This window comes from Epinephelus fuscoguttatus, linkage group LG3 (assembly GCF_011397635.1).
Source record: "Epinephelus fuscoguttatus linkage group LG3, E.fuscoguttatus.final_Chr_v1".
NCBI lineage: Eukaryota > Metazoa > Chordata > Actinopteri > Perciformes > Serranidae > Epinephelus > Epinephelus fuscoguttatus.
This window is the reverse complement of record NC_064754.1, coordinates 35,812,806-35,838,188: the sequence shown is the minus strand read 5'-3', so window position 1 is coordinate 35,838,188 and position 25,383 is coordinate 35,812,806. Positions and strand designations below refer to the sequence as shown.

Sequence of the window (25,383 nt, the reverse complement as noted above, 5' to 3'; positions counted from 1 at the left end):
GATCTTGACTGGCAAAAATAATACAAACAGGGTAATAGTGATCCGTACAAGAGGGGGTACAGCACCAGTCCCAATCTGCCAAAAAACAATCAAAATAACTAAATAAAATTTCAATAAATTAACACATGAAAATTAACAGTGATATTTGTTTCAAAAAGGAATAAACAAAACCAAAACAATTTCCAGGGAAAGACAAAACAAAAATCACACTTCCAGGCCCGCAGACAATGCAAAATAATTCCAAAAATCCCCCCAGATTGGTCCTTGAGCCTGGTTAGTCATCCTAGTCAGCATGGATTCATAAGAGGTAGTTTTTGTCATATAGTCGACCCATTCTTTTATTTCTGGGGGTTTCGTTGACTTCCAGTACCTGAGTATTGTTCTAGCAGCTGTAATGACTCCACCCATAGCTACGGTGAATTCATCCCTATGTACTTGTGATCTGTCCCCCAAATAAACACAGTCTTTGGGACACTGGCAAAGTCTTACCTAGCCATTTACTCATGTGTCTAAGAATTTTACTCCAAAAGGGCCAAATAAGTGGACAATCCCAAATACTGTGTTGGCATTTCCAACATAGATCATTAGTTAATATTCTACTGCTTCTTCTATCATCAGACACCACTGACAGGAACCTCATTTTGTTGTTTCTTATATAGTACCACAAGAGAAGTGAAACTGTCGTAGTTTCGCTTGTTATCCCGTCTCCTGGAGACTGAAAAAGAAACATGGTAATCAGGGTTATCCCAGCTTGAACTCTGAGAACAAAAATGTATTTGGTGCAAACAATAATAACATGGGCATTTTCAGGGTCAAAAGAAATAATGCTATCATGGGAAATGTAGGATTTTTATGTATTTATTTTGTAGTTTGACCCATAGTAGGGACAAAAGGACACAGATCAGGATATCTCAGCCTCTAGTGCTTCAAGTTTGCTTCTTGTGAGTCCCCCAACTTTATGAAAGTGCAATATTAAATTGCTGGAATAGCCCTTTAACCTCTTTTCACTGGCTTTCTGTTGGACGATTCAGCTTGAGGATGTTTTGCTTGCTTGTTGGAACTTAATTATTTAGTGATTCTTTCTATTAAAAGATGCACTTTAGTTTTGCTACTGCCTTTTATAGTTTTTTGTTTTGTGTATTTTCATCATAACAACGAAGCTGTGTTACATACATCATAAACACTCCTTGTCCTTCGTTTTTAAACAATTAAACTACTCCTAAATCCCCACGACACTCTTCTCAGCACCCCTAGGTGGCCTCGGACCCCAGGGCTCGAGCTTGCGTTTGAATTTGACGTCACTGCTGCTTTGCATAACCACCAGTCTCGCGCTGTTGATTGGACCGCTCGCGGGATTTAATATGCATCCTCTTTATGACCACCACGCTTCATCTTCAATCTGCCGCCGGACTCCTCGGTCACTCCCCGCTCTCCCCCTCCTCCCGCCTGGGTCCATCCTACATGAAGAGGAGCAGCCTGCCGCTGCTCAAACGTGGAGGGAAGAACACGGAGAGCGACGCTCGTCGCTGACTGCGCGGGGTTATTGTTAGTCCGGTGAAATTTACGGCTCTGTCGACATATTTAGTGCATCTTCCCTCAGCGCTGGACCGACAGGGAGGGACTGTTTGTTTCTCCAGGAGCCTCCAGGAACAGAGGCGGCAGTTGGAAGGTACGGGCAATTTATGACGTTGTAACGTTTCTTGCGCGAGCGAAATTATAAATTGAAGTTACGTTGCATCACCTTCTCGTTTCTTTGTGCCATTTTATCCGTAAAGTACATCGAAAATGACTGTTTTTGCTCCGAGGAGCTCACCCTGGTATTTTGTGCGAATTTTAAATGAACCAAACATCATTTGTTGTGAAGCCAGACGCCCTGTTTGCAGTGTGGAGAGTCCAGTGTGTGGCTGGATGTGATGATGGATGTGTAACGTTAGCATGGTACGAAACGGCTGGGCGGTGGTTTCAACGTGTTTGACTCTCAAACCGCCATTTGTTTTGGTGTGCACTGGTACGAGACTCAGCTGGCACGGTCTTACTTGTATCTGGTTTAGTTTATTGACTGGCTTCATGTGTTTCCCTCAGCAGGCTGCTCCAGCGTACACCGCTATTGTTCTGTGAGGCTATGCTGGGCCCTTTGCTGAACCTGGGAGAATTCAGCGTGTTTGTGCTCAGAGACAAATGGTGTTATTAAAGCTCCACTTGAGGCATGAAAAAACACCCTGAAACTCTCATAACAATGGCTTCAAACGTGGGGTCCTGGGACCACATAGGGGTCGTTGACAGGGATCCAAACAATACAGCATTACAGTGTGGTGGGAGAATATCTACAAATCAATCTCTTCCATGTGTTTAAAATATAGTAGCATTTCCTGTCAATGAACTGATTGAAAATATCTCATCTGGGCTCTTTTTTTCAGTTTATCTGGGGAGGCCATGTCTTTGTTTATCATTTGTTCATTAACTACTTTGCTAAAATGTATGCATGAGCAGAATTCACACATCACTGATTTAAATAAGTCATTTTGACGTAGCTTGCACCCTGGATTTCTTGTCTGCACACCCAAGTCCTTCAGTGCCTTTTCAGTTGTTTCTTTCCAAGATAACCATCATCTCTGTTTTGGTATTTGCATCCCTGCACGTGGAGTGATCTCATTTTTGATTTGGCAGAGCCACATGAGAAAAGCGAAGAATACAGAGAGCTCAGAGGCAGACTATCACACGGCACCGTCTGCAGATCTCAGTGATAGAGGGATGCTGTTTATCAGTCAGGTTTTGGCTCACAGTCTGCATTACATAATCAGTGTGTTTTGGGCTGTGTGGGTGTGGCGGGCAGGGTTTGGGTGTGGGAGCAGTGACTCTCTCTGGGTTTAAAAAGATATCTGACATGCCGACACTCACTGGGGTTGTGTCACTTCCTGAAACCCTGTGCCACTGCTGCCAGAGGGTGTGTGTGTTGTTGCTGAGGAGTTTCTCGCCTGGGTGTGAAACCATGTGTGAATGACACATGCATGTGGTTTTCTCTCCCTCTTTCCATAACACCGTTACTGACGTTATGGCTGAGCTCCAAGTGCTCACTGAAGGATCACTGATGCTATGTCCCATACCAAGGGCACAGAGATGCAGCCATCTTTGCCTGAATATGAAGTAGTCAGCTGGTGTATCTGGTCTGTTTGAGCTATCACAGGTTGTAAATTGATCAGTGTGCTCCTATTCTCCCTTTTGAAAATCAACTGGTGTAGCGTTTGTGGCCCGCAGTATCCCACAATCCAGTGTGCACTGGTCAACGCTCTTAATGGTGCGTTAAGGTGCGCTTTGTTAATGAGTAACGTTGGGAAACATCATGGGGCCGCATTATATTTATCAGGTATTTGCACTTAGTCGGTCAACAGTCACTGGTGCCAGTCAGCCATCACAAGTTCAAATGAAATCGTGTAACTTCCTCTACGAGCTATTGAAACCCTAGCGTTTTGTTGAGATTGGCTTTACTTCCTTGGTGTTTGGAGTCCAACTGACAAGATGTATAAAATATAATGACTGCAATTCGAACACTTTTCTTTCTAAATACTTTTTGGTTTTTTACCTCTGACATTATTAACCCCCCAAATTGAAATGTAAAGCCCAGATGTTCTTCCCTTTGCCACAAACTGGGCCTTTGATGTCAGGAATGTATATATTCCTATTGTTTGCCATACAGTCTCTTACAGACAGAAACATACAGTGTATTGTCCTACATTGTGACACTGCTTATGTAACTGACTTCCTGTTAGACCTCTAAGGGATTTGGGAGAAGAAGTGCTGAGTAAGAAGTACTGTCAATGTCAGTCACCGATATAGAGTATATGAAATCTATTATATTTAACCACATTTCACAGCTGGCTTTTCTGAGAAACAGGAGTAATCTGTTTTCCTCTAACATACTTTTGAACCATGTCATCATTTCAGAATCATCACGTTTATAAGCAATTCTTAAGAGATATCAGAAAAAGTAATGAGCTCAAGGTGATAAATCAATTTTTCAAGTTTCAAGTTTTTAGCTTTCAAATAGCCCTAAAAAGAACAGGTCAAGGGAAGCATCTTCGGCGATACCTCTAAGTCAACTGTTATTTTTTGTGTCTTTTTGAGGCTAGACTATGTTATTTCCAGAGGATCGGGAACAGGTTTTGCCTGCCCCTCAGTTTCTGTGTAAGACCCACGGATTTAGCCAGACCCAACGTCTGAATTGGGACACAGCCCTGTGTTTTCATTCTGCACAGCAACTTCCACTGTCAACACCTCTGTTTCCCTTTCCTCTTCCTAAAGGCCAAAGCAAGCCAGAGCCAAGAGTTGCTCAAAATAGTTCTCTCATTTCACTGCATCCTATAACCTTGAGATAAGTCTCAAGGGATTGGACAAGGTGGTTTACAAAAGAGGAAACTGCAAGCATTAAGCAAAGGAAGTACTTTATAAACCCTGACTGCTCTGAACACGGTTTGTCACAGTCATAATATTTACAGTAACTTAATGATCTACAACTGCTAGAACTTTTTACTTTTCTAAGTTTATTCCTTTATCTGTTGGTTTGCAGGATTGCCTCAAGTTCATAGTATATTGTCTCTCTTTAGTTTTGTCAACTTAAAAATGGCTACATCTATGACTCAGGCTGGTCTGTGGCGCCTAATGGGGTGTTTATTTCTGGCGCGACAGTCTGAAAAAATGCAGGTGGTTGACATTGCTACATTTGTGGTCGTGTGACTGTTCAAAATGCCAAACGTTAAGAAGCAAATCTAGGCTAATGCTCTGTAACTGAGTGGGTGAAATACCTGCCCTGTATCTTCTGATATCACTGAAATACTTTGAACACCCTGAATACTTTATGCTCAGCTACCTGAGAGCTCTTCTTAAGCTTGTGAAGCTATGTCAGATTCAGCAACCTACGCCAACCTGCCAGAAAGTTGATTTTATCTGAGATGACAGACCTGTGAACAAAGACTAGTTGCTTCTGTTTGTAGTGTCAGCTTCCCTCTGTTAAATGGTGTGATTTGCTGTTGGATTAATACATCTGGGGGGCTGATGGTCTGTGCTGTTTATTCAGCTTAGCGTTGGTTCATGTGCATCAGTGCAACAGCTGTGAGAGGTTATGATGGTTGTGGATGTTGAGGTCATGGGTTCAGATCTTTTCTCCACCGTGATCCAACACTGAGAACAGAATGTACTCACCAATTTGACCCTGCCGTATCAAGAAGCATCAGTGTTTTGGTGTTTTTATAGCCATTATGGAGAAGATAAAGCTAAAATTCACATTCAGGTTTGAGAAGCTGGAACCAGAAAATGTTGGGCAGTTTATTAAAAAAAAAAGCTAATTTAATATGAAAATTGTTGCCCATTGACTAATTGTTTCAGCTCTTAGTGAATTTATAAAAGCTATCATCTATACCACAGGGACATTGGTACTCTTTAGCTTGTACCTTGTCTGAGAACAGCTGAAAGGACAGCACAGCTCTTGCACAGGGCAGAGCATTTGCATCTGCTTGGAAGTCAGCTGCTTTTACAGCCTGCAACCAGTGTCAGGCTCAGACCCACCCCGTGGATATTCAGCTCCTTCGTGCTTTGCTGCATCTGCTTTGGATGACATTCAGGGTTAAACTACATTTCATTATTCACCCTCAGGTTTCTTGTGCATCCCCTGTGTTGCTCCTGGCTGTGCAGCTGTGGGATGGTAAGATGGTGTAGTGCTGTAACTCTCGTCACTGTGGTTTGGAGGCTGGCACTCTCCTGCCCATTAGGATAAAGCGGTGGACGCTGGCGCTGCATTTTTAGGCACTCAGTCTGTCTGGGACTGTGAAGCTGGGCTCAGTGCACTGTAATTATTGAAAGAGTAATTCAGCACTTTTGTAGTCTGTTTGTTAGCTCATTTTGGGAGTCTTGCATGCTATCTTGTAGACATTCAGCATTGTCTTGCCAATGTAGACCTTAAAAAAAAATTGAAAGGTGAATTTGGGTCAGTATTTGCACTGTTACATAATGCAGCATTGTATAGATCTGGCATATTTGCAGTTAACAAGAAGGTGTGTGTGTGTGTGTGTGTGTGTGTGTGTGTGTGTGTGTTTTAACTGTTTGAAAAGAGAGGGTGCACAAGTATATTGTATGATGAGCATGTTTTCTCAACTTGACCCCATTTGCTGTGTGTAGCAGCTGTCTCTACCGAAGCAAAGCCGTATATTTTGATCCATTTAGTTATTGATCCAGGTCTGTCTGAGGTGAATCAGAGTGCACAGCAGCTATACGGGTGTGTTTGTTTGTGTTGAGCACGCCGGGCATATCCTGTTCTCATCCCATGCTCTGCCTCTTGATATGCAAGAGAAAGTCAATCCTGTGTGTATCCAGTAATGGGTTTGTGTGTGGTTTGCACAGATCAGGGGTGTGGCTGTCAGAGAGGCAGGCGAGGTGTGGGATCACTGTCCATCTGGCCTCAGCTCACCCCTGCCCAGTCAGAGGCATGGTAACTGATCTGGCCCTCGGGCCCTCCAGCATTGTATTGACTATCTGCCTGCCTGTCTATAGCTAGTTGACTGGTGCAAAGAAGAGGAGCCGCTGGCTGGCTTTAATACGGCAAATGTGATATCAGCTCTGGCTTCTCTACAGCCAACCATCCTTGACATATCTTAGTTTGATTCGTTTGTCTTGTGTTTTTTAATACTTAATTTAAGTTACTGAATACAGAGTAATGAAATAATGTGAATACGAGGTTTTCCTCTCCAGCCTCCCCCTCCTACTTTTATTAGTTAGTTGACGTTGGACAGCAACAGGAAATGGAAAAAGAGAAGGAGATAACAGGACAAAGGTCCTTGGCGGATAGCTGGTATGAGTCTTATACTGCAGTATGGCTGGTCTAAATCGATTTTATAGCCATAGTCATTTTATAACTTCCTGCTGAGCTATATTATTCATCCATTTCTAGCAATCCCCTGCAGCCTCTCTGCTAATTTATACCACACATCCTCTGTTTCAAACGAGGTTAAACTTTACTTTTGTGAGCAGGTGTGTCTTTAAGGGATAATTATTTGTTGGTAAACATTTAAACAACATTTAATTGACTTTACTGATCTAAAAATGAGATAGTGAGAGGAAGTGAGAAAATGTTAGCTTGACCAGAAACTGATACTTTATGTTGGCATTTACAGTATGAACAATCTAAAGGCCCAGATTGTATATAAAGATGGACATCGCATCTTCGCTTACCACCATGGTACAAAATTGAAACCAAAATATCCCAGATGCAGCTGCTGCCATCTTTAACTGGTGACATTATTGGGAGGCAGAGTCTGCGCAGTAGCAATCTCCGCAGTGTCAAGTTCCCGCCCAAACACCTGTCCAGCCCCATTGCTAGCAGCGCCATTGCTAGCAGCGCCATTGATTGGTACACATAGCTGTCAGTCACGACATCAAATCCCCTTTTTATAGTATCATATTATCAATTAAAACCAAACTTATTATAAAAACATTTGAACAAATGGCAGTGTGATAAGAACTACTTACAATGACAGAAACCATTTTTCGGATAAATTTATTTGACATGTACTGCTTTATTTTGGCCCATATCCCATCTGCTAACATGGAGGGGCGGGGCCTATGGCCTGTACTGCAGCCAGCCACCAGGTTGCAATCGAGATGTTTTGGGCCTCACTTTTGAGGAGCTATCATGTTGTCCATCTCCTTTTATAAAGTCTATGGCCCAGACACACCAAGCCAATGGTCGGCCTTTGGTAATGTCAGGCCATCGATGAGCGTCCGTCACCCTAGTTTTTGCGGTATGTGTCACAACGTTGACATTAGTTGGCCCTTGACGGCTTTGCGTTCAAGACAGTGGAGCTCCTTGGTGAATGAAATCACTGATTGGTAGTTCAGCACAGTGCACAGAAAGAGATACAGAAGCGAGGAAAGCAAAAATACGGCTTAGGTAGGATCATGTTTTTAGCAATTGAGCTATTTAACAGAAACAGTTTGTAATTGTAATCGCTAGCGCATGGTAATTATCATTTGTTCTGTCAACACTGGGTTGTGGTGTTAAAGTGCTAACTGGTGTATTGAGTCCATCCTGTTAGTTTTCCAGTGTCCTTTTTTAAATGACGAATACAGACTACCACCACCTGCTGATATGAAGAGTTATTTCCTTTCACACAGGTGCAGAATTCATGTTTTAGTTGGCCATTTGTTGTTGTCTTTGCAGTGGTTATGGTGCAACTTTTTTGCTGAGACACAAGTGACGCAACAGTCGTCCTTCATTGCCACGAGTCTTTGATGCCGGTGTGGTCTGTCTGGGCCTTAACTTTTTAATGTCATGAATTAGCAGTGGCGTGGGACTACAGCAGCAGATGTAGGTGTCTAAATGGGAAGTAAAATTGAACGTGTGACAAACTAGCAGTCCTTAATGAACAGGTTGATCTTAGATTGTATGCATTAAGTCCCTGCATGTAATATCCATGTCACCACCCATCATCATCGTGTCATCCATCCTTCCTCTTTCACCCTGCAGCCTATTCGATATCCCTGGGTTCTTTTGGGTGAAGTTACCCACGCCAGCTGCTCCTCCATCTCGTTGCACCAGTTAATCCACTCAAAACCCACCCCCACCCCCCTCGGCACCATGCCTGGGGGGGGGGGGGGGGGGGGTTACATGGTGCACAGTGCAGACAATAGGGTTTGTCCCCCCTCCCCCTCCCCCTCATAGTACCCAAATGTTATACTCAATTATGCACGCACACTTAAGATGATCATGGTGAGTGTTGTTGTTTTTGACCTGATCTGATTACATACACTCAGTTCTCTCCCTGGTTGTTAATGATGCCACCCTATCTACTTAACTCGCCCACTGTCAGCCTATCCCGGTGGCTGCAGGGACTGGCAGCAGACTGGTGCATTTTTAAAACCCTGCCAGGTTTGTAACAGATTGCAACCCATTTCCCTTCAGCCTTTCAGACCACTCCACTGCCAGTAGCTGCTAGTCTATCCCGTTTGGACTGCCACTCCCTTAAAGGCTAACTGGCTTAGTCCACTTAACTTGTAGGCACACTTAACCACCTGCTCCTAATGGCCTTATTGAGTAGCTTACAGTCACTTAGCACATGTTAGTGTCCCGTTTGGAATTGATTAGAATAAGCTGCCTGCTTAGCCTCAAACCCAACCCCCTCTTGATGAAAGTGTTGTGTTTTTTTTCTGCGAAGGGCATTGTTTAATTGTTTTTTTGTCAATGCTAACATCTTGTCAGGGGCTTTTTAAATCTGTTTGAATATTGTATCTATGGAGACAGAGTGAACAGAATATTATAATGCTATGCTATTCTTATGTAACAATCATCTTCTCCACTGATCTAAATGTTTAGGTTTAAGTCACATCCCTTATCTTTGTCTGTAAATCATGCTTGGGGGGGGGTTACACATTGCTATGGTACACTTGGAACAATCTGGGCTTATCACTGAAGCTTTATATGACACTGTAGAGTTTGATCTTAAAGTATAACCATGTTCAAGTCTTAAGTTGGATATCTTCCAGGTGCATTTTCCTCCTTCCTATCATTTTGTTTAGGGATTTGGCTTTACTCCAAATGTTAAAGCTGGAGTTAATTTTCAGTATCTGGGTATTAGCTTGATCGGGTCATAGTTGTCCTAGGCCTAGGCCACTTGCTTTGGATAAATTACTGCCCAGAAACGCAGGGGTTCATGGCAAAAAGACACTTTGGAGAATACAGTTTGTAGATGTAGAAGCTGGGTTATTCAGAGGAAGTATTCCTCAGCATGAACGCAGTCTTGGGATGAAATACGGTGATGTAGGGCTTGTCAGCACGTGCACACAGTCTTGTTATTTGGACAGATGAGGAGAAGACGGTCAGTCGGTAAAATCATTGAGGGTTAATGCGTTCCTTTGTCTACAGATAACGAGATGCATGGCGTGTCATTTATCTTCTTGATAGCTTTTTGCAAGGGGTGAGGAGCCTCTAAATGCGGATAATTAAGGTTGGAGTGCTTCCTTTTCTTTGGCATAATACAGCCTAAAGGCATCACTCCTGTTGTACCAGAACAAAAGCCAATGATTCACCACATATCAATGGAAAGCAGGTTGTATAGTTTTGTGTTTCGGAACAGTAAGAATTCTCCAATTTATGTTGTCTATTGTTTTGACTAGTGGTTACTCTTAAAAGCACTTTTAGCTTTGTTTTAAATTGGACAGATCTACGTTGATAGTACAGCTGGGACATTAGTTACTCTTAGTTGTGCATTTACAGTAACAGCATTCAGATACGACAGTGTTTCTGATGATGACAACTTAGCACACGGGCTCAGGAACCAGGCCCTGCAGTAGCTCTGACTGGTCTTCCAATAGTAACATAAGCTTGAATTGAGAAGAGCTTTTGTGTGCTCTTAAGTAAATAGATGGGATGTACAGACAGTATGCGTTTCTGTGGTTTTGTTTTAATGAGACATTGTTGAGAGACCGGGAGAGAGAATACCAGCATCTCTCGACATAATTATCCCCCAGTGCCCCACAAGTAATGGGGTTGTTTTGCTTTCTCTGTGTGTATATATATGTGTGTACTTATACATGCTACATAGTGAGGTCCAAACAAAAATTATTTTTAACCAGAGTGAAGACATTTTGGCCAGTCCTCATTTTCCCAAATGCCTGTTTGGGAGTTAAAGCTTGGTTTTAGGGTTCAGATTAGAATCAGGGTTTGGGTAAGTGTTGGGGTAAGGCATTTAGTTGTGACGGTTAAGGGTAGGGTAAGGGGCTAGGGAATGCATTATGTCAGTGAGAGTCCTCACAAAGATAGAAGTACAAGAGTATGTGTGCGTGTTTTCTCGCCTGTCTGAAACCCTGCTGAGGAATGCATTAGGTGATTAATGGGTGTTGTAATGTTGACAGTCATCTCCAGCCTACTCACCTTGGTCATATGTCGTCTCTGGTGGAACAGGTGGAGTACTGTCATGTCAAATGTTCTGGACAGCTGAAACTTGTGTGTTTTATTTTCAAGGGCAATCTCTTTCTTTTCATCAGTTTATACCAACACACAAGTCTGACATGATAGGTTTGCTCGACCATTGCAGAGGCAGTACTCAAAACCAGAACAAATCCCCTCTGAACTGATGAATCCTCACAGATCGGCAAAAAACATCGTCCATAGCAAACAGCAGCTGCGGTTGCCTCTGTCAAATTTAAGCTATGACCTGGATGACAGCATTTTCTCAGATAAAAGGAATTTCCATTTCAGGGTGCCTGTGCTATTCACAGCCAGTGGGATGCTGTGCCAAAAGTCAATAATCCAATGGCAGTGTTGCACATATACTGATAGTGGCTGACAAGCTACATCATCCTCCATTGGCTTGATGTTTATTGGTTGTTTCTAACCCGGTGGAAGCTGTCAGCATCATTTTAAGATCACATTATGTTAGATGATTTTGCTGGAGAGAAGTGAAGACTATTTCACACACAGTGAGCTTTAAGCATGAAGATAGACTTACATGTGACTAGTGTTGCACGGTATACTGGTACCAATGGTAGACCGCGGTACTTAAACACCACAGTACATACAGTACAGGCCAAAAGTTTGGACACACCTTCTCATTCAATGCATTTTCTTTATTTTCATGACTATTTACATTGTAGATTCTCACTGAAGGCATCAAAACTATGAATGAACACATGTGGAGTTATGTACTTAACAAAAAAAGGTGAAATAACTGAAAACATGTTTTATATTCTAGTTTCTTCAAAATAGCCACCCTTTGCTCTGATTACTGCTTTGCACACTCTTGGCATTCTCTCCATGAGCTTCAAGAGGTAGTCACCTGAAATGGTTTTCCAACAGTCTTGAAGGAGTTCCCAGAGGTGTTTAGCACTTGTTGGCCCCTTTGCCTTCACTCTGCGGTCCAGCTCACCCCAAACCATCTCGACTGGGTTCAGGTCCGGTGACTGTGGAGGCCAGGTCATCTGCCGCAGCACTCCATCACTCTCCTTCTTGGTCAAATAGCCCTTACACAACCTGGAGGTGTGTTTGGGGTCATTGTCCTGTTGAAAAATAAATGATCGTCCAACTAAATGCAAACCGGATGGGATGTCGCTGCAGGATGCTGTGGTAGCCATGCTGGTTCAGTGTGCCTTCAATTTTGAATAAATCCCCAACAGTGTCACCAGCAAAACACCCCCACACCATCACACCTCCTCCTCCATGCTTCACAGTGGGAACCAGGCATGTGGAATCCATCCGTTCACCTTTTCTGCGTCTCACAAAGACACTGCGGTTGGAACCAAAGATCTCAAATTTGGACTCATCAGACCAAAGCACAGATTTCCACTGGTCTAATGTCCATTCCTTGTGTTTCTTGGCCCAAACAAATCTCTTCTGCTTGTTGCCTCTCCTTAGCAGTGGTTTCCTAGCAGCTATTTGACCATGAAGGCCTGATTGGCGCAGTCTCCTCTTAACAGTTGTTCTAGAGATGGGTCTGCTGCTAGAACTCTGTGTGGCATTCATCTGGTCTCTGATCTGAGCTGCTGTTAACTTGCGATTTCTGAGGCTGGTGACTCGGATGAACTTATCCTCAGAAGCAGAGGTGACTCTTGGTCTTCCTTTCCTGGGTCGGTCCTCATGTGTGCCAGTTTCGTTGTAGCGCTTGATGGTTTTTGCGACTCCGCTTGGGGACACATTTAAAGTTTTTGCAATTTTCCGGACTGACTGACCTTCATTTCTTAAAGTAATGATGGCCACTCGTTTTTCTTTAGTTAGCTGATTGGTTCTTGCCATAGTATGAATTTTAACAGTTGTCCAATAGGGCTGTCGGCTGTGTATTAACCTGACTTCTGCACAACACAACTGATGGTCCCAACCCCATTGATAAAGCAAGAAATTCCACTAATTAACCCTGATAAGGCACACCTGTGAAGTGGAAACCATTTCAGGTGACTACCTCTTGAAGCTCATGGAGAGAATGCCAAGAGTGTGCAAAGCAGTAATCAGAGCAAAGGGTGGCTATTTTGAAGAAACTAGAATATAAAACATGTTTTCAGTTATTTCACCTTTTTTTGTTAAGTACATAACTCCAAAAGTGTTCATTCATAGTTTTGATGCCTTCAGTGAGAATCTACAATGTAAATAGTCATGAAAATAAAGAAAACGCATTGAATGAGAAGGTGTGTCCAAACTTTTGGCCTGTACTGTATGATACCATAATGTTGGAGTACCGTAGTACTACGGTACCTCACAGTACCACTACTGTGGGATAAGTTCAAAGTCCACTCGCAAGAGGGTGAGTGTCCATGCACCGTCCAATAACAGCGTGCGCTGGCCACCTGGCACTCAATATGCTGCTGCGGTGGTTTGTATCCAGTGACATTTCAGGTGTTAGCTGAGCTATTGAGTATCTTTAAGCAGTGAAAGTTATTATTTATTTCTTTTTACTTGTAGACTAGACTACTACTTTTACTTTTACTAGATTTGTTTATATATGCTACAGTGATTTGTTTTCCACTACAGAGCTCTATGATGCGAGCATTTTACTCGCATTTGCGACTAAAAATAGTTTTGTGCAAGCAAAATAAATCATTCAGGAGCACACTGTGCGAGTACAGATTTCAACCAGCAGCAGAAACGAAAGGCAAATCCTGCCGGTTGTGGGTTGAATGGGGGTCACAGACAGGAATACAGCGGAGCGCTATGGCCACCGCAAGATAACGGCGACCGAGAAGCCCGGCTCCAGGTCCAATAATTTCCTCTTGGAAATTGTGTCATAAGTACCTGAACAGGTGAGCTGTGGTGGCACACAGGTATGTGACATGTCAGAGGAGAAACGAGCCATTCACATTTCTGTTTGTGGCAGGTAACGGTCCACAAACCTCACCGCACTTTAGGGTCTGTTCTTTACTTGTGAAGAGACTGTTCTTTACTTGTCAGGGGAGGAGGGTGGGTGGTTGATTTTTTATTTTATTTATTTATTTTATTTTAATCCCCCCCTATGTTAATCACTTATTGATGCTGTTTTTGAAGTATGAATACGTCAATAAATAGCCTAATTTATTCCATTGAAATATCAGTGATGTATTATAGAAAAGTGATTTATCTTTTTATAAATGACAAAAGGCACATCTGCCTCATTTTTGCTGTGGTATCCTGATACTACTCAGAACCGTGATACTTTCACTGGTATCATACCGTGGGTCCCAATTTTGGTACCGTGACAATGTTGGTGCTTTTCTGGTTATCAGTGTACAGTGCATATTTGTTTCATGCTTTCTGCTTTTGATGATGCATTGCTGTCCTTAGCCTGCTTTCAACTGACTTTGTTTTTCTAACTGTAGAAGTCACAAGTTAGTTTTGTGATACTGATCAAAGCTGGAGCACAGTCACTCTTATTCGCGAGAGGAGTAAGATAGAAACATTGAAAATGATAAATATCCTTTTTCTTGGCCTTGTTTGTGAAATACGCTCCAAGGACTCATGATGTACCATATTTGTGTTTGTGTGCCAGAGCGAGAGAGAGCTGCAAAGACTCGTGGTGTGCAGAGATGGAGGCAGCTATTCAGCAATGTGCTCTGTAGAGCTGTATATTCAAATGCTTGGCTCATATGTACTCTGCCTCTCCTGTCAGCATGCTCTGAGACGTATGTGTGCGTGTTCCAACAGCAGATTGAATTTCTCTTCTTTCTCTGGCTCTCTTGTCACACTGAGTGTGTGTGTGAACTAAACACTCACTTGGTGATACAGCAGAAACTGCACTACTGCCTTCTATGGTCAGAAAGAGAAATGGGAGGCTGTGTGTGTGTGTGTAAAAGCCTGCTGCTCCGAGTCAATTTATTGTCCCACTTTTAGCATGAATCTGTTTTTAGATTCTTCATTGGTCAATAAAGAATGGGTTCTGTAATTTCTTTTGTTTTTTGGAGTGGTGGTGGTGGTGGTGGTAGTAGACAGGGATTGGAGTTAAAGTGAGCAGTTTTCTCTACATCTGATAATGTTGAACTGAGACTGGAGCTTGAGTCCAAAGTGGGGAAACCCCCGTCCTTTCCCAAACACAATTAAACCTCTTGTTTTGTTCATTACTCCACTGAATAAACCGACCACCCTCTTCCTCTTAGGTTTTATTTACATAAATTTGTGTATGCCTGTTTTTCTTTCTGTGCTCACGCCTTGAGCAAACACCAGAGGAAAGTTGATGAACAAACAAGACACATGGGTTTCATATCTTCGTTGTAAACGCTGTCATACTCTACATATGCTGTCTGATGATCACTCCTACACCTCTGACCATGGTCAAGTTCACAAGCCTGCTTTCATTTGTTATGAATGGTCAAAAGTGCGGTTCTAGTAAGAATGTAGAGATCATCAAGTGTGCCTGTGGATTTGAAAGAATGCATAAAGTGGCGGGCGGCTAATTCTAGTTTTCACTTATTTTGCCTGTATGCATGTAAATTTGTGCCAATAACATTTTCACATCATGCACACTTTCATCCTACACTATTTGCTCACTCGCACTCTCCTCACACACGGCTCCATGTGATGTACACAGCACGCACACATTCATTGGGCTCCCTCTGACCCCTCCACTCCCTACTAGTGTGCACACACACCCACATATGCACGGCCAGCTGTCACTGTGTAGCCCTGAGGAGTCTTGAGGAAGTCAGTAGAGCTGGAATGTGGATGGGTCGGATGTGCTCTTGATGCCGTTGCTGCTTTAGGCATTCACTTTCTACCGTTAATCATCGTGGAGCAGCTGAATCATTGACATGGATCTTACCGAAAAAACTCAACATCAGGCAACTGAAGTGGTTGGATTAATATCCAAACTAGGGCTGCAACCAAAATATATTCACTAAAAGTTTATCTGACATCTTGATAAAGGTATCATTTGTTTGGTCTATAAAATGTCAGAAAATTGTGATAAATTACTGTAATTATATCTCAGAGACTAAAGTGCTGTCCTCAAGTATCTTGTTTTGTCAGTCTAAACGATGGTAGTTTCACTAATATCACCACAATACAACAAAACATTATTTGCCGAAGTCTGTTACAATCTGATATTGATTTAGCGCAGTTCAGGGGTCTGTGATTGATATGAGACAATATGCCCATTGAACACAGTTGGTTACAGAAGAAGCTGCCACCCTTGAAAAAACAATGCGTAGATATTGTTAATAATTGTAACCACTCAAGTGCAGTCAGGTTTACTTTAAATTGACTCCACTAACACACATAAAACAGTACATGGGATAAATTAACCTTCAAGGCTTGCTGTCAGAAATCTTTTCACGTTAACCCAAACCATGATCTTTTTCTACCTCAGAGCTATCTGGAAGGCAGACCTCTCCCAACAGCCATAAAACATGGATTAACAACAATATCATTTAACCAAAGTATAATATTCAGCTCAGTAATAGCTGTCAAGTTTCATAGACAAAACAATTGTTTTTGCTAGTCACTCATTATTAGCATAACACTGCTCTGTCTCTTCATTCACTCTCATGCTCGCTTGACCACCGCTGCTCTGTCTCGTTGAGCCGAGGAGGAAGTTAAATGTTGTGTTTACAAACTGAAAGCAACAAATCCCACGTAGTATGCCTTTTAAAGGATCCATTTATTATTGGAATAGTTGATTAATTATCTGTTGATCAGTGAATTGTTTCAGCTCTAATACAAAAAGGCACCTAAGGAAAAAAGTACTTGAAATGACTGAAATGTCCCTAATTTTCCTTCCCTGGCTTGTGTTTAGACAGAGTTAATCTGTTACACTCCTAATGTGTTATGTCTCGTGTTGTTTTGTAATTACAGCACTCTAAGGTAAATCTACAGATGACATTAAGCCCCAGCATCAGTATCAACAGCCCCCGTCATCCACCACCTCCTCCAGCGGTCTGCACAATGCATTCCAAACCCCTGCCATGCTCTCAACACAGCTAAATCCCCCTCTGCTTGTATTAGACACAGTATTAAAAATGACCCATTTTGTCAGGCACCACTTCTGATGTCTGGACGAGTCGAGCGAGAGACTGGGTACGACAGATGTAATTAAACTGCCTCAAGGCAGAGGTCAGGAGTAAGATTTAATGACACACAAGGCCGTATTTCTTTATTAGAAGAAGTGGAATGTAAATACCACTGAGGCCACTGAGTCCTTTCTCTGTCTAGACAGACACCCTCTAACAGTCTTACAAAGTGATGGCTGCATTTATAAACACACTCCTCTCCAGTTTGGGCTAAACACATATTACTGCAGTTCTTTCAGCCTTTGGGCCTTTGTCTTTGTCATTACAATAAGTGCAACACATTGTAACTGTCACCAGGGGTCTCGAACTAATTGTGATATTAGCCATGTGGAGCTGGCTAGAAAGAAGGCATGCTGCGTCCTGAATATGGTTTTTAAATCTTCAGTGAACTAGGATTTGTTATGCAAATGTGGACTGAGAGAATGGCAGACAATAGAGGGTGTTTTTGTATTTCATCAAAGTGCATGAGGTTTTTCATCTCGACTAGACGGACAATTTGAAAAATGCTGCTGGTGTTGTTGTGCAGTCATTTTTCTGAACATAAAATCAGGAGCTCTGACTCAACATGTTCTCAGCTCAATGTCAACAGCCTGAAGAATCCCAAAACTGTGTATAGTATTGGTGTCAAGTGGTGGTCTGATGGATGTGAAAACAAGCATCAGCCCTGCAGAGCAGTCTAGCTGTAATTTAGTAAAACATCCCTTATCCGTGCGTGCGTGTGTGGATGGGATTTTAATGATCCATTCACCTCCCCTCTGCGCTGCGTCACATAGTGTCAGCTGGTTAGACATGGTGCCTTTACTTGCCCAGAAGGGGGTCATCACATGAGGAATGTGATTCATTCTACGATCTGCTAAGCCCTTGGCATCAGTAGCTGCGCTGGCCAAAATATGCCATGCACGTCACGGTGCCAGTCAAATTCCCTGTATCAGTGTTCTTTCCATTTGGATCAGCTCCTTCTGTCTGAATAAACTGGGTGAACGTTGTTGACAAGGAGAGAAACCAGTTTTTCCATTCCTCATGTAAATACTCTCTTTACACAAACATGCCAACACATTGAGATTAAAATCCAGAGGGACCGGTAAGAAGCCACCTCGCTTACCACTTCTCTAGGTTTCCAATTTGCTAATGGCTTCCAAACCTTCCCATTCATAAATGGAGTAATGACAATGGGTTTGATATGTGCAACACTGTCGTAAAGGCTCTGCACATTATCTAATTAATCATTAAAGGTGTGATATTTTCCAGAGGAAGTAACAATCCAAACTTTGTGTTGGTAGAGAGGCTACTCTCTGCTACTCAGCTTCCTTTCTGTGTGAGATTTGTAACCACAGTGACCGGAGTAGAGCAAGAAGGACAACAGAAGGCAGCAGGAGGGAAACTGTTGTACAGCAAGCACTGAGTCCAGGTTGTAACTTTTCCATGGCTGAACCAAAGGGTAGGATTTTACTGTTTTATACAAGAGATTAGGGGTTTCAGTGGCTGTATGCATGGTGTGGGTGTTTGTGTGGAGTCTGCAGGGAGGTGTATTCAGAGGTTATCAACACTAAACTGGCTAAATAAGTTAGTGAAAAACTGGCAACAAATGGTCCATTTATGCATTTGACTTTTTATTGATGAAGCATCGTTGTTGCTCGGCTAACCTCCAGTACATTGACGCAGAAGAGTTCAGACTAACCTCATAAATAGGAGTGCAAAAGTATCAACATTTTTGGATCTGGGAGAAAGGGGCAGCAGTATTGTGTTACCTCGGATGTTAATGTGTAACTGGCAAGGAAAAAAATGTTTCCTGACCGTTGGACAACATTAAGTGCTGCCTTTTTAAAAGACTAAATTCTAAAATGTCTTTTGGAAATGTGTCAGCTGCAGATGGATACAGATACTTTATCCATCTTAAAGGCAAACGTGTGTTGACTTTGGTTATTCTACACCATGAGGCTGTATAAATGCACTCAGTATCTTATGGCTGTGGAAAAGTTTGCTCATTGGCCTTTTTCCCAGATATATTTAGTTATCTGGCTTAATGGCTTGCATATCATGACTTGTCTCCAGCTGTGACCTTTTTATTAGTTTGTACCGAGAGGGCAGAGTCTACTCTCTTTTTTGAATTGCTGTCATGAGGCCCGTTTCCACTGAAGAAGTTCCTAGTACTATTTGAGGGGCAGGAACTTTACAGGAATGTCCTCTCGCTCGGCCCTCTCAACCGCCGTGTCTCCACCGAGAGGGCGGAGTAGGAGAAAGGTTCCTGTAAAGTTACAGGGCTCTGGATGTGACGTAATCGTTGTGCGACCATTTTGACCGGGGTGATGTGGCAAAGAAACAAACAAAGAAGAAGAACAACAAAGAAGAAGAAGCAGAAGTACGAAGCAGAAGTAAGAAGAAGAAAGCAGACATAAGAAAGATGACTATCAACATGGAAGGAGCTGAGGTGGTTGCTGGGTTTCTGGCGTGTCTCTTCGTTTACATGACTCCTCGTCTGCTGAGTTTTAAAAATGCCGGCTATTTTGTCGCTTTCTGTTGACGTGACATCCCGCCTTGAGTATATCCAATCAGCACCAAGTAAACCCCAAGCCCCTCCCAGGAGTTTTTCGGGGCCGTTCTGAGTAGCTACTCCGTGGCAGGGACTTGTTTAGCCCCTGTAAAAGTGCCGAAACTCTGTCCTTTTGGGGTGGTCCCTGCGGTGGAGACACGCACCAACGGCCCCGGCCCCGTAAAATTACCCCGAAGTTCCTGCGGTGGAAACGGGCCTATGGTTTGATCATTGATATTTTTACTCCTGTCTTTCTTGCTTAGTAGAAGGAAACCTATTCACTTTTACTCTCCCTTTTTTGGAAGCTTTTGTTTTGTTCCATTACTTAATTATATGCTAGTATGTCTTGGCTCTTTTTCCCTTTTCCATCTTTCTCAACCTGTTTTTATTTCCTCTTCAATCCATCTCTTGCACAGCTTGTTTTGTGGGCCATACAGAGCTTCTACTGGCGAGACCATATGTGTAGCAATTTACTGGAAGCAGATCTATTAGTAGTGGGAGGAGGGGAGGAACAAGTGGCTATATAGGAAAAAAGAGGAGTAATCGGGAGGGGGTGGGGAGAAGCTACTGTGGTCAGAGGGGCAAAGGAATGAGGAGTGTGGGAGGAGGGGATGATCGAGGGGAAAATAATAAACCCGTAACGAATCCCGGAAAAGCTCTGTCCAGCCAGAATAAAAGAACTTGACTGATGTTAATGAGTTCAAGACCTATATATGACTAAGCTCACACACATCCTCCACATCCCGTCCCTTTCTCCAACCTCACCACAGCTTCTTCTACTCTACATAAATTCCAAGTTTTCCACTAATACTGTCAATTAAGGAATCTCCCAGCACACAAATCTCTTAAGTGATCACAGGATGATGTAACGATTACCATCTGCATCTGCTCAACAAAGACAATGGCTGACAAGTGGGCCATTTGGTGCTTGTTTTTCACCTCCTCCCTCTCCTCCTCCTCTGTGGGCTGTGTGTCATGTCAGGAGATTGTGAAGCCTCTCTTGGCTTTCAGCACTCCAAACCACAGCTTTTTCCCTTTCAGTTTCAAGATGCTGGAAGCCATTTGGAGCGCAGTCACAAGTCATCAGTTTTTTGTTTCTGCCCCATAAAATGTGCAGTTGAAACAACCACGACTGCTTTTATTGTGGTACTTTTAATAGTGATTCCTGAGTTTATTTTGATACCGCACACATTATGATGCATTATTATCATGGTAATTGTGTTAGATGGCTTGACTAGTCACTGTGGAGGAGCGAGACTGGTCTACAAAACAGATTTGTTGGCATCTTTCAGTGCTCACTTCCTGTTTTTCAGACTCCTTCAAATTCCTTGGAGGCCCCTCTCCATAAATGGCATTTCCTTTGGCTGACAGTGTCATGTTAATCATATGACTTCATGAGTAGTGAGGCATGGTTCAATTCTGGGTTTAAGAGTAGGTGTGCAGTAAAAGAAAGTTATTAATATGCTTGTGATGATGTGTTTTGTTGTTCTTCTGCAGGACATTGAAGTGTGAGAGCAAGGGCCAGTCAAGACGAGTGTGAGCCTCTGGACCTTTCAAGGAAGCAGCAACGTTGGCATTCTCACCTGCAAGAGGAAGGAATGAAACCGGATGGGGATACCATGGAAACCACGGAGCCCACCGAAGCCGCAGCAGTAGCAGAGCCTTCGTCATTGCAGGACAACATAACAGAGCCAGCCCCATCGCAACCAGAGGAAGCTGCAAGTGATGTAGCATCTGCGACGGCTCCGAAGGCCAGTGGCAAGCCAGTGGCAGCAGATGCCAAAGTCAAACCAAAAGCCGTTGCAACTAAGACACAGCCCACAGCTAGATCTGCAGGGGCCTCTGGATTGCGGCCAGGTACTGCCTCACACCGCACGGTGAATGACGTCAAATCCTCTAACAATGTCTCTGCAGCTGCAGCCAAGAAAACGACAACTACGGCAAAATCATCGGCAGCGGGAGCTGTACCGAAAAGGCCGGTGGGTATAGCAGCAGTTTCTTCAACTGTCAAGAACCAAACTAGAGTGCCTGACAAGAAGCCTGTTGGATCAGCTAGGGCTACCTCTGTTGCTTCTGCCACAGCAACAAATGGTTCCAAACCAACAACAGTGAATGGCGTTACTAAGAAGAGACCACCAGCTGAGACTGTTAATGTAGCCAGACCCAAAACCACAGGTAAGACAAGATAAGTAAAACTGCATTGAAATGAAAAAGACCGATGTAGTTTATGTGATTTCGTGTCTGAAAATATACAGGACTTTTCTCTGCTACAACCTATACTTAAACATCTTTAATTTTGCTTTTTTTTCCTATGCAGTCTCACTTTAATGTCCTTCCATTTTTATTTTTGTAGCTACTGCCAGCAGAGCAGCGGTGTCCACTGCCCCAAAACCCAGCACTTCGACCAAAACCGCGGATGGTGCTGCCGCCTCAAAGACCACCAGGTATGCATGTTTATCCAAACCAGGCAGCAGGAATGCTAAAGTAATCTAAACAGAGGCCGATGGTGCAGTGTCCACAGAGTCCTCTAACACAGGCATTTGAATATAGTATGCAGTTGCAAACTTCTTTTTGTTTTACTTAACAATAACACTCCTCCCTCGCTTTCTTTCTTCCTGCTCTTTATTGTGTTTCTGTCCATCATTCACACACATCCTCCCCCTCTCTGAGATCTCAACTTTATAATCCCCCCCCTGCAAACTGGATGAGAGGGTGACTGTTTATCTTGATGCCCTAAAGAGAGCAGGGGAGAACGGTGACCATTGTGGTCTTTGGGCCGTTATTGAGTCAAATTTCGCTTCAAGAGCGTGAGTCATGTTAGCAGAAATAACCTGAGACAGAGGGCCTTAACAGAGGCAGCGATACTGAAGAACAACTGCTTTGTCCCAAACAGACCCCCTGGCAGAAACCAGCCCCACCTCCCCAGGCCAGAGAGCTATTGACTTGGATCATAATCCCTCTCATACTGAGCTGGTGGTTTGGACAGAGAGTGCTCTAGTTGGACTTGAAGTGCTGCTCTCAAATGATCAGTTGGGGTGTTGTAGAATTTCATAGTTGACCGTGCCATTTACTGCCACTGGGATTAGAAAGCTTTTGTTCATTAAGACTTTTTACTCGAAAGTAACTCAAGATACCAAGGAAAACTACAGGCTTTTGTAAAATGTTGCCAAGCATAGTTGTCAGCTGGTGAAATAGTGATTACAAGTTTTAAACTTGAGGATGTTGTCTGCTGTACAAATTGTGCTCTCTACAGAATCATTTTTTACATTCAAAGCAAGTTTCAAATGTCTGTCGTTATATTTTATGATGTCATCACCGTAAAAATCCTTAAACAAAACCTGCAATTTGGGTAAAGTCATTCATTGCATTAAATGAGTTAGTCTTTTTTTTTTATTAAATCAACTTTAATGAATGAATAAATGTAATTTATGGTGCTGTGAGATTGCTGCTACACTGCCCCGTTAATACAGCATTAATATGTAACTCATTTCTGAGCACCAAGTGGGAGAGCAAACTACACAGAGATGTTGTTTTTGAAAGGCTAAATGCCAACTAATACGGACAGAAGCAGAATATTTTGTTAGATAAAAACGTGTGTTTTGGAAATGATTACCTGTCTTTTTCATTAAATTTTAACTTTTGGACTTGGAAAAAGCTCTGGAGTCATTGGGATTGTTTGGATCTCATGAGTTGGAAACAATCCTACACAGCCACCACTGGAAACTAATTCTGCAAATAGTATAATACTAATAATATTAGTGTAGCCTTATCTTTATCTGCAACTGTACAGAAAAAAGCTGCTCAGCATTCGAATGTTGTTTTGTGTTTGAATCTTAACATTATGAATGACGCTCTAACAGATTGTAAAGCCCCTTGAGGCGAATTTGTGATTTGTGATATTGGACTATATAAATAAACTTGGCTCGACTTGATTTAATGTCATAGGCCTTTTTAAACTTTAGAAACATCACTTTATATACACAGAGTGCCAGATCCATAATCCATCACTTCAACATCTTTCCACAGGATGTGGTGTTCTGTACTGAAAGGCCTGATTAGATTCTCTCTCCACTTGTCTTCTCTCTTAATGATCTCTTATTAGATAAAAACTAATATGCTGCCCTGTGCTGTCATTCTGTTTTCTGAAGCAGCATAGGGTTATTGCATAATGTCTTTACTATAAGAAATTAAAAAAAGCCTATTTGTGTGTAACGGCACCAATTTCTATACCTCAACTCTTTCTATTGTAGATATAGAAGTTTTAAACAGGGATCAGTGCTCAGGCTGAAACCAAAGCTGTTTTCCTTATCCATTTTTTCACTCATATTATTTCTACTTTTTAAAATGCTAATTCCAAGTTCCTAGATTAAGTTACAATATTATAAAACAGAAAATAATCAAATTTGCATATTTGAGAAGGTGGACCCAGAGAATGGTGTTGTTGTTGTTTTCTCTTGATATATTATTAAATTCAATGACCTCTTCATCATTAGTCAATGACTGTGTTTACAAGGTCTTTAGTATCCTGGTTTTGAGGCTTATCCCGGTTTTGAGCATATCCGGGATATGATGTTTACATGGAACACAGAGAAACCCGGTTATTCATATCCCTGTATACATGATAAATACCAGTAACCCGTTTTCTGATCACTGCATCCTATCTGCGCAGGCGTGTGTTACATCTTTTATGTCTTTTGTTTACAACAGATTGAGCGGGAAATGTGATATATTTATTATATTTATTATATTTAGAAGTAAGACAAAAATGACACCTCTGTGGCTTGTAGCGGGCTTAGCATTAGTAAACACTCACGTTGCATTACAGCTATGGCTCATCCACTTCATCTTCAGCAATGGGAGGAGAGAGCGACAACAAATATTGAATACGTCACCAACTTTGATAGGTATTTGGTAGAGCTTAGATCGGGCCCAAAAAATCCAGCCCGTTATGCACGTTGTGCACGTTATGTCCGGTACCGGCCCGGCCCGTCCAATTAACTGTAATTATGGACCTGAGCCCGATTTAAACCCGACATTTTTCAATAAGTTGGCTGTTATAATTAAGAGTATTAAACCACAAGTCTTATCTGAATGACAGAAACATAGGATCTTAATGAATGGCGCAACACGGAAGCATGATTATGTAATAAAACAGGTGTTTATTTTAGGATCCAGGTGGTGAAGAGCTGTGAATAAATATTATGAAAAAAATTGGACATTTCTATGCAAATGATTCTCACTGATAAACAAGGTCTAATTCATTAACACCAGCGCTAATAGCCACACGCAGTTTGAGTGAAATAAATAACGTGTTTAAAGCTGGTGCAAACTGGGCGCTCCTCTGTGGAAGCCTCTCGCCCAGACTTTCCAGTGATCGTGGCAGCAGTGATCGTCTGTTAAATCAGTCTGTAAATAATATTTTGACATTATTAGGCCGGGCTTGGGCTCGCGCAGAGAATCTCAAGCTCTAGTATTCGGCTGTCACTGCCACCACGCAGTACAAGGCAACAGTGGATGAAAATACGTAGCTGTGACTGGTGGGATAGGATCGTTCTCATGGAGTTTACAGTTTCAGAGTAGAGAGAAAACTTCAGAATGAGTAGGGCATCCTTCAGCCGGCTGTGTGACGTAGTTGAACCATTCATGAAACCGGGATAAGGCGTATACATGCTCCAGTATCCCGGCTTCTATCGGAGTACTCCAGGTGGCAAAACCGGGTTTCTTGAAACCGGGAAAAGGGCATAACCCGGTTTCTGAATTCGGGATATGGTGTTTACATGCACAAACACAAAAACGGGATACTTAAAAAACCCAATCAAAACCGGGATACTAAAGACCTTGTAAACACA

General features: G+C 42.5%; 1 protein-coding gene across 1 annotated transcript in view; it reads left to right on the top strand.

Annotated features, from left to right (window-relative positions):
* The first annotated feature begins 1,367 nt into the window (after window positions 1–1,367).
* The window catches only part of si:ch211-214c7.4 (microtubule-associated protein futsch), a 37,239-nt gene continuing 13,223 nt past the window's right edge, over window positions 1,368–25,383 (top strand). Inside the window, exons 1-3 of the mRNA XM_049572977.1 lie at window positions 1,368–1,669; window positions 21,032–21,709; window positions 21,888–21,978. Coding sequence (XP_049428934.1) covers window positions 21,133–21,709; window positions 21,888–21,978 — 668 coding nt within the window. The 5' untranslated portion in view covers window positions 1,368–1,669; window positions 21,032–21,132. The remainder of the gene's footprint in view (window positions 1,670–21,031; window positions 21,710–21,887; window positions 21,979–25,383) is intronic.